Below are 8434 nucleotides of genomic sequence, written 5' to 3'. Positions count from 1 at the left end.
CCCCCCCCCCCTGCGACTCTCCAAGGAAATGCAGTCAGCCCTGGGGAGCGAAGAAAACACGTTACCAACTCTTCGGAGCAAAGCAACCGCTCTCAATCAAAACGGGCCGCCTTCTCCCTCCCCCGAATAAGCACCCGTCTTACCTACTTCGAATGTAGATCCCCACGAAAACGTCATGTTTGGTTTGATGATGCTAGTACCGTATCCATGTGGCTATACATGAAATGCAACCCTTCTTTTTTGGATTGTGTGCGTTGGGTTTTGTGATGGTGTATATTTTGCGGCCCGATGTATGTTCCCGATGCTCAAGCTGCACTTGATAACCACTGACAACCCTTTTGTTTTTCTTTTTTTTCTTTTTCTTTATCTTCTTGCGAAGAGACTTTACATAGATTAGAAGCATCAAAATCTTGCTCTGAGATAACTAAAGCAGCATCCTGCAGAAACTGAATTTCCCATAGCGCACTGAGGTGCCTATGCTGATGGCTTTTTTTGCAGACAGCGAGATGCAGGCGCAATGAGGCGCATAGAAGCAGGACAAGTGATGGTTGACGATCTGTCCCCGAATACACTTCCTCAACAAAACGCTACCTTCCACGTTGAACATGAAAACGATTGACAAGTGCCAATTCTTTGCTTCTACCCAAGAATGTTCAGTCTCACGTATCACAGAATTCTGTCATCGGAATTATTTTAGCCACCCCTCCTCCCTTATTTTTTTTTTAATTCAATTAGCTCAAAAACAAGAGATCGGCAAAGGGAAGGATAAAGGGCATTTGCCTTATGCATATTTTTGTTTCCCACCCTGAGTGAAAAAAGGGGTTCTAGACCTGGGGGTTTTGTTTTGACATGGTTTAAATGCTTTCTTGTCAACACACTCTTGTGCGAAATACGTAGAGCGGCCCTAAACCCCATTGGATGTTGATAGGCACCCCCTTTGGATTTTCTTTTCCGTCCCCTCGTGGAAAGGAAGCCGCATGTGATCCAACGAGAATACATAATTGTTCTCGTACTTTTGTCATCGTGGCTGTCATTAGCAAAAAAAATGCATTGAAGCCTTCCCTTGATTCGTCATAAGGAAGCAAGCAAGCAAGCCAAAGAATCTTCTAGGATATCGAAGGCCTCTGAGAAACCCCCCATCCTAGGCTCCCGACTATAGCCAAACGATACAGATACCGAATACTAGCAACGTTACACCGCGTCTGGCGCACCGTGGGTGGTCTTACTCTGGTTGGTTGTAAAACATGTCAAAAACAATGCCAAGAACGCGAACATACTTTGTGGTAAATGGGAAAGAAAAAAGACCACGGCATGTGGTGAGGCTACCTGCAGTACCGTCTGTATACGGTTACCGTCTGGTGCCCCTTTTCCCGAGAAAGCCCACTGTTGGTGATGATCATATTCCCGATGGGGCCTGCAATCTCCATCAGGGGGGAAGCCTTTTTTATGGTTTTTTTTCCCTCCTTGTCGCCACCGCCCCGAGGTCGGTTCCGGGGAGTTTTTTTTTTGTTTTGTTTTGATCATTTCCAGGGGTGGAACAGCGAAGCGATATACGGTTAAGGCTTGGCTCTGCAGTTTTTTTCTTCAAGCTGCTTACATGTCCGTGCCGGTCTTGGCCCGTCGCCTTGCACTCGGGTAAAAAAAGAAAAGTGTCTTTTTGAACATGCAAAGAAGACTAGAACTATCTGAAACTAGTTCTAGATATTCTCTAATATCGTCACTATCAGACGGGAAGCTTTACCGCTGTCAAAGGTTTGCTTCTCCGACGCATCTCGTAGTAGATTGTCAAACCCCCCTAGGTCATTGGTGGGTTTCACTTTTTTATGTTGATGATAAATCTAATATGAGGACAGCGTTTGGTCTCATTTCGAGGTTTTTCTTCGATCAACATGGCCTGTCCACGTCCACGACATAATCTCTTTTCACTGCATTCCACTGCATTGTCAAAAAATCACAAGACGAGAAAACATTCCCCTGTCGTTCGTTGTGCAACGACATGACGCTAGGGGAGGGGGGGCTTCAAAAGTCAGACTCTGCGAACCGGTCATCTGTTGTTCGGGTGGTTGCAGGGGATTTGGAAGCCATTCATTTCGTTTAAAAAAAAAAAAACCACCTTCACTACCCCCGAACACATGCTCCGTGACCTTGGCCCCCCGAAACCCCATCCCGCACATCCCACACTAGAAAGACAGCGGCCGCTTGCGGCCGGCCCGTAGGAGAAATTGGGGAGGATGGGGGGAAACGCGAAGCCGCCATAATCGAGATTTGTTTTTTTTTTTTTTTGTGAGTTCTTGGCGCGTCCCGTGGGAGAAAAAGGTCCGGCTCTGCCGTGTACGAGAGGGGTAGGCGCTTGACAAAGGCTGCCGTGTTCTTTTTTTGTCTTTTGGGATGGGTTGCTATATTGAAAAAAAACTTGGAGGGTATGTTTTGGAACTTTTATTTCCATGTTTTGTATTTGTTCGTCTCCTTAATTTGACTTGGTCGAGGGTGTGGGTGGCTTACTGATACAGTTACAAAAAAAAAAAAAAAAAAAAAAAAAAAAAAAAAAAGCTAACCTCTCGGGTTTGTATCTGTATTATGGAAACTTATCAAAACTCTGCCTCGGACGTGAAGTTTAGCCAAGAATGCAGTCAGTGTCGTGGCGGTTCTGCCCATTGGAAGAAACAAGAAAAAAAAGGGTTGTAGTGAACGCCGTGTAACCCCCTTCAGGACAGTCCTTGGGAGCGAAGACAGCGGCGCCGGCCAGCTGCGTGTGCCTAAAAAGCCTGGGTAGCGATACAACTACAAAATTCAATCCGGTGTCGTCATTGCTGTGCAATAATTGCTTGGAAGGTATATTATCAATGATAACAGCAAGGAGGTGAGTGAGCAAAGCCCAAGACAGTCAGTCTTATCGCCGTAATCCTATAGATTTCCTCTTACAGGGTGGATGATATGCTAATTGTGTTTGATACCAGTATATAGATAACTCGCTAAGGGCATGTGGCTTTTGCGACTACCATACAGCTAACTAACGATATATGACGTTAAGATCACATCTGGATGCAAGCTATTGCTACTATAGCCAGGTATTTCAATATCAATCTCATGGTTGGTCAGGAGGGCCAACAACCACAAACTATCATGTCATGTTACAGTAGACAGATTAAAAGCAATTCCATATTAGATGTTTTCGGGGGTCTCTTTAGCCAGAACTTTGAGCTATCGGTCAAGAGTAAGAGTTCCGGGTCTGATGGAAGTCGGTCGTCGACACACCTTTGTCACCGAGGTTCTTTTTCCGATAAAAAGTAGATATACTCCCAAGAAGATCCACCAAAGCCAAGCCATCGTGCCACGGCCCCCCGTCCCTGGTTGAATCGTGGACTTGTAGGCTTGGTGACCATGTGCCTTTACATGTGGAGAGTGAACCGTGTCCATGGCCTCGTCAACCGGAAAATCCGGGTTTGCAGTCCTCAACGTTATTCAATGTGCAGCTGTTTTGTTTCCCTCGACCCCTGAACCATGAACCAAGCATGGACTTAGTAGACTTTGACGGTATAGTTACTGCATAGGTACATTAGTTAACCACCCCGATGCTCTGGTTGGCTTGGTTTCAAAACGACAAGAGCCACCTAGCCCTGGGCGCCGAAGATCCAAACGCTAGGGTCTTGTAAAGAGATCCTTCCGCCCGGATTTCCCCAGAGCTGACAAGTATTACCTTGTAGCTGTCACTGTCGGTATCTACTACTAAATTGCGGAAGTAAGGGTGGTAAATTGTAATATGAAACAAGCAGCTTGTTGTAGTTGATGCTATAATATGCCCCCGATCAAAGCTCCGAATCAACGTTAATGAGCAGTTATCGTCGAGTGGTCAGGGGCATGATACCGCCAAAGTATTGTTATTGTCGAGATCGAGACGTTCCTTGTAGAGAAAGACCAAGGTGCTGTTATTACTTCCGGCTGTGACGAGCAGAGAATGACAGACAGAGCCTTGTCTTTCTGATCAGTCATGTTCATCCAGGACAAGGAGCTTCGCGACTCTGCCGGCCCGACTCGTTTGCTGATACATTTTCAAACCATGGCCCAGGTCATTCCATTGACATCAGGACAGTACGCACTCGTGCAGACAAATCTTGTTTATTGCTCAAGGTGCTATCGTATAATGGAACTCCCATGCTCCCAGGGATGAAGATACTATGAGTGGCTTCCCGGGTGAGGACCCTGCCTAGCTCTTTCAGGTTGTTTATAGCTGCTCCTTCAGCGTCGATATAGGCGCTTATCTTTGTTCTATTGTAGCTCGTTCCAAACGGCATACGGGATTTTATGGTACTGCCCCAGGATGTCCACTGCTGAAAGCAGGTCGATCGACCAGTATGGGAGACGAGCCTCAGTTCCCCCACACCCAACAAGCAAAGGACTTTATGACAGAGTTTGGAAAGCGGATTTATAACCAAAGCGGCTTGGCGGTTGGGATAACCCTTTTCAATGCTCAACATTTGTTGGAAATGCACATAGATCAGCCTATGCCGTCCTCGACACGTCCTTGCGAGATTGGAGCATCGGAGAAGAACTTTGGGCGATGCATTCAAGCCTTTGCCCCCTGCTTTTGTACGTTCGCCACACTTCAAAGCTCTATGTTTCTTCCTTTTGCAAATGGCACAAGAGTTGGAACATGGTCCCCAAGCACATCCATGGCAGCAGTTGCGAACTCAGAGTCTCCCATCCATTCGGTGACTGGGGTGTCATCAAACAAGCTATTCTAGACTTTCTGTACCTTTTTTTCCGGCATAGTAGCGGTAACCAATGCTTCGATATCTTGACTATCGCCACGTCAACATCAGCCAGTACAGCCCCTTCGATCCAGATCCGAGAATGTTGACGTGGACCTCAACCTCAACCAGATAGCGATGCAAGTAACGAGACAGAACTATCCCAGCCGTGTTAGGGCATCGCCAGGCACGAGAGGAGACTAAATGGCTTGTCATTTGCTCAGCGACATCTGTCCGAGGATCGCCGAGTATTGACAAGGCTATCATTCGAGAAGAGGCGATCCATCCAGGGCATAGTCCCTCATGGTAGCCGCTCCACGCCGACTTGCGCTGATCTCTTGACGACCATGATGCCTCAAGCTCCCAATACTTGGAGGAGAAAAGGAGATGGGACATCTGAGGATTGTAGATGAGCCTTGATGCAAAGATGGGCAGGCTGACTTGGGTACAGACGGCAACTGCCACACATATCGTCTGGCACTACAGCCTCGTCCCATCAACCACTTCAGCTGACTGCTCCGAATATAACCTTTATGCTGGCCACAGTCAGCCCAAGCTCATCCCTGCTAATGGCGGCGTCTTGTGGTCAAACAATCGCGACTGCAAACGAGGCTGAGACAAACTCAACCCATCCATCTGGTTTAGAACTATCCGGCGGTTGGGTGGATTCGAAGCACTGGGGATGACCCTTGTATAATGATTCATCTCGAACCTCACAAAAAAAAAAAAAAAACAAATCCCAGCTGTGCCGGTCTCCTTGTTGTGCATCCAATGCAAATATCTGAATGCAATTCCTACAAGAGCTGAACCATTGGGTAGTGCGTTTACTCAGTTGGGTATTATTACAATAACAAGAAGGGAAAATTGAGCGCTAATCGCCGAACAATGCTCACATAGACCAGCTTGGACTTGAGGGTGTGTTGGCTTGGCAAATAGTGAGTAATTGCCAAAGCTCGTCTGGTTCACTCTCCCCCCAAGGAACAAAAAAGAATACAGCGCCATTCAGTCATGACGACGACTGAATCAGTATGATCCAGCTTTTTAAAAAGAAATATCTATCCCCTCAGCAAAAAGAAAACATCGACAGTGTTTTATCTGTGTGAATAAAGACAAGAAGTAACAAACATGACTGGTGGCCCCTATTTATTCAGAGGAACGGTCAACTGACTTGGGTTTTTCCGAGTCGCGCTGCTGTGCTGTGTGAGCATCGTTTGGAACCGCCGGCGTGTGCCGCACGCTTCCAACGCCATTGATGATGTTGTCGTGGATGGTCTGGTGACCCTCAATCCCCAATTGAGGCATGACGGCATGCCCATCCTCCTTGGGGTCCTTCTCTGCAGGAGTCCAGGCAAGGTAGTCTCTGCGAACCTCGACGTAGTCGTAGGCAAACTCTCCATGTTGGTCGTCATCCATGCCAAGAAGTTCGGCCTTCTCGTCGGCACGGAGCTTGAGACCAGGAATCATGTCAATGATCTTGGCCAGGATCGCAGAGACGACAAACGAGTAGGCGGAAGCGGCCACGATGAAAGCAATCTGGATGTAGAGTTGCTTGTAGTTCTGGTTCAGGAAACCGCCGGTGACGAGGCCTGTGTTGACACCGTCGAGACCAATGATGTAGTCGGCCGCGAAGAAGCCGTTGAAGAAGAGGCCGACAACACCACCGATGTAATGCTCGGCGAACACGTCAAGGGAGTCGTCGATGCGGAGGAGGAATTTGACTGTGGGGAAAAGAAAAGCAATGCAAGTCAGCTTGAGACTCTAGTGTAATCTAGCACGTGCACGCAATGCATGCATTATTAGATGGCGGTGTAGTAAAAGAATTGCGACTTACCCTTTGTACCAAAATTACAGCAGACACCAGTCACAACACCAAGCACAATACTAGCCCATGGTGGAATGAAGCCGGAAGCCGGTGTTGCTGCAACAAGTCCCGAAATGGTTCCCGAACACCAACCGACAAGTGACCATTTCTTGGCCAGACGGAAGTCGAGAAGCGTCCAGGTCATGGCTGCAAACATGGCGGTCAAGCAAGTGTTCCAGCAGGCCATGGCGGCGCGGAGGTTAGCTCCAAAGGCAGAGCCTCCGTTGAAACCCAACCAGCCGAACCAAAGGAGGATGGTTCCGAGAGTGATGAGCGAGATGTTGTGCGGGCGGAAGTTCAGCATCATCTTCTCGTTGCGGCGCCCGAGGACCCAAGAATAGGCTAGAGCAGACATTCCGGATCCGATCTCGACGGGGCCACCGCCCGCGTAGTCGAGCACGCCGTACTTGAAGGCCCAGCCATTGGCATTCCAAACCCAATGGGCCAGAGGGCAGTAGACAATGGTGGCCCAGAAGAATGTGAACACCATGGCGGGGACGACACGACCGCGCTCAGCCGTGGCTCCAATGACCAGGGCCGCGGTGACTCCGCAGAATTGCATCTGGTAGAACGAGTAAAGGAGCTCCGGGATGAGCGGTGATCCTTGTGAGGGTTTCCCGAGGGTGTTCATGAGGCCGAATTTGCTGAGATCGCCGATGAAACCGTTTGTCGTCGAGGTGCTGAAGGCGAGGGAGTAACCCCAAAAGTACCACTGGAAAATTACCACGCTAAAGGACATCATGACCACCCAGATCAAAGACAGAGCAGACTTCCTCCTGGCCAAACCGGAGTAGAGGAAGGCGATTCCGGGTACCATGATGAGTACCAAACACGAAGAAACCAGGATAAAGGCCTGGTCTCCGGATTGGTACCATTGGTTCAGATTTTCGGTGGCTAAAGACCCGGGCAGCTGGTCAGTAGGCTGATCGAGGCTATAACATGTGTGCGGAAATCGTATTCCATGGGAAATTCGCGAGACTAACTAGAGTCACCACCTGTCTCGTCATTGGTGCCGTTCTGCCAAAAGATTTATTCAGTCAGCCACTCGAACGCTCATTCGAAATAACCAAAAAGGCCCTCAAGAGAATAGGAACTCACAAATTGGGCCGGGGCCCCTATCCACGAGTACGACATTGTGTACTTAAGCAGAACGGTCGAGCGGAAAGCTCTGTTACTGCTGGACCGGAAGCGCCTATCGTGTGCACGCCAATTGCTCAGGTTCGGATGACGGTTTTCTCCCCTAGTATCGGCTTGTGAAAGTGCTGGGATGGGGCTCCGATGTAACTCGACACGTCAAGTAGCGGACAGGTCCAGGACTAAATAGGGCAGAGACGTGACTGAAGGGAGGATGCATGCGCGATATACTTATATGTGGCTCCACGCAACTCACGCGACAGACCGGGGAGGCATGGGGGTTACAAATACCAAGGACAAGAAAAAACCCCTGTCTGTCTGGCTGGTCTCAGTCTATGACTTATTGCAGATAAGTGGCCCAAACCATGAAGTGTATGCAGCGGGCAGACCTAGCGCGTGGGAGAGAAAAAAAAAATTTAAGAAAAATAAAAATAAAAGACCAAGCAAGCAGAAGCAGCCCACGACGGGAAAGCAGGGTCATGGTGCCAATCAACAAATGAATTCCCCGAAGGGGGTGTCACCGACTGGGGAACCCCAGTGCTAGGGTCCTTGCTTTGCCCTTCTTGGTTCGGCGGCTGAAGTTGTCGCGGCCGCCGGGTTCGGCATCAGCAGAATCGAGTTTGCAAGTACCAAACGACGTATAGGCTATGCCAATCCTTGTCATGTTGGTTCCAGCCTCCCTAGGCATCCC

General features: G+C 48.8%; 1 protein-coding gene across 1 annotated transcript; it reads right to left on the bottom strand.

Moving 5' to 3' along the window:
* Nucleotides 1-5425: 5425 nt before the first annotated feature.
* PgNI_08804 (uncharacterized protein) lies at nucleotides 5426-8132 on the bottom strand. Its single transcript, XM_031128794.1, has 4 exons — nucleotides 7708-8132; nucleotides 7589-7626; nucleotides 6580-7541; nucleotides 5426-6466 (listed from the first exon to the last, which is right to left on the bottom strand). The coding sequence occupies exons 1-4, from the start codon at nucleotides 7741-7743 to the stop codon at nucleotides 5892-5894; spliced, it is 1611 nt and encodes a 536-aa protein (XP_030978450.1). The 5' UTR covers nucleotides 7744-8132; the 3' UTR covers nucleotides 5426-5891.
* Between the last annotated feature and the right edge of the window lie 302 nt (nucleotides 8133-8434).

The sequence above is a fragment of the Pyricularia grisea genome, assembly GCF_004355905.1.
Source record: "Pyricularia grisea strain NI907 chromosome V map unlocalized Pyricularia_grisea_NI907_Scaffold_6, whole genome shotgun sequence".
In the NCBI taxonomy this organism is placed as follows: domain Eukaryota; kingdom Fungi; phylum Ascomycota; class Sordariomycetes; order Magnaporthales; family Pyriculariaceae; genus Pyricularia; species Pyricularia grisea.
The sequence above is the reverse complement of the archived record's forward strand: the minus strand, read 5'-3'. Positions and strand labels throughout refer to the sequence as shown.

Bases quoted from the DNA above. Each gene is read 5' to 3' on its own strand.
- PgNI_08804 (XM_031128794.1), bottom strand. From the start codon at position 7,743: ATGTCGTACTCGTGGATAGGGGCCCCGGCCCAATTT. The intron at 7,627-7,707 runs GTGAGTTCCTAT...ATCTTTTGGCAG, and splicing joins TAGGGGCCCCGGCCCAATTT to AACGGCACCAATGACGAGAC. The intron at 6,467-6,579 runs GTAAGTCGCAAT...TTTTCCCCACAG, and splicing joins CTGTAATTTTGGTACAAAGG to TCAAATTCCTCCTCCGCATC.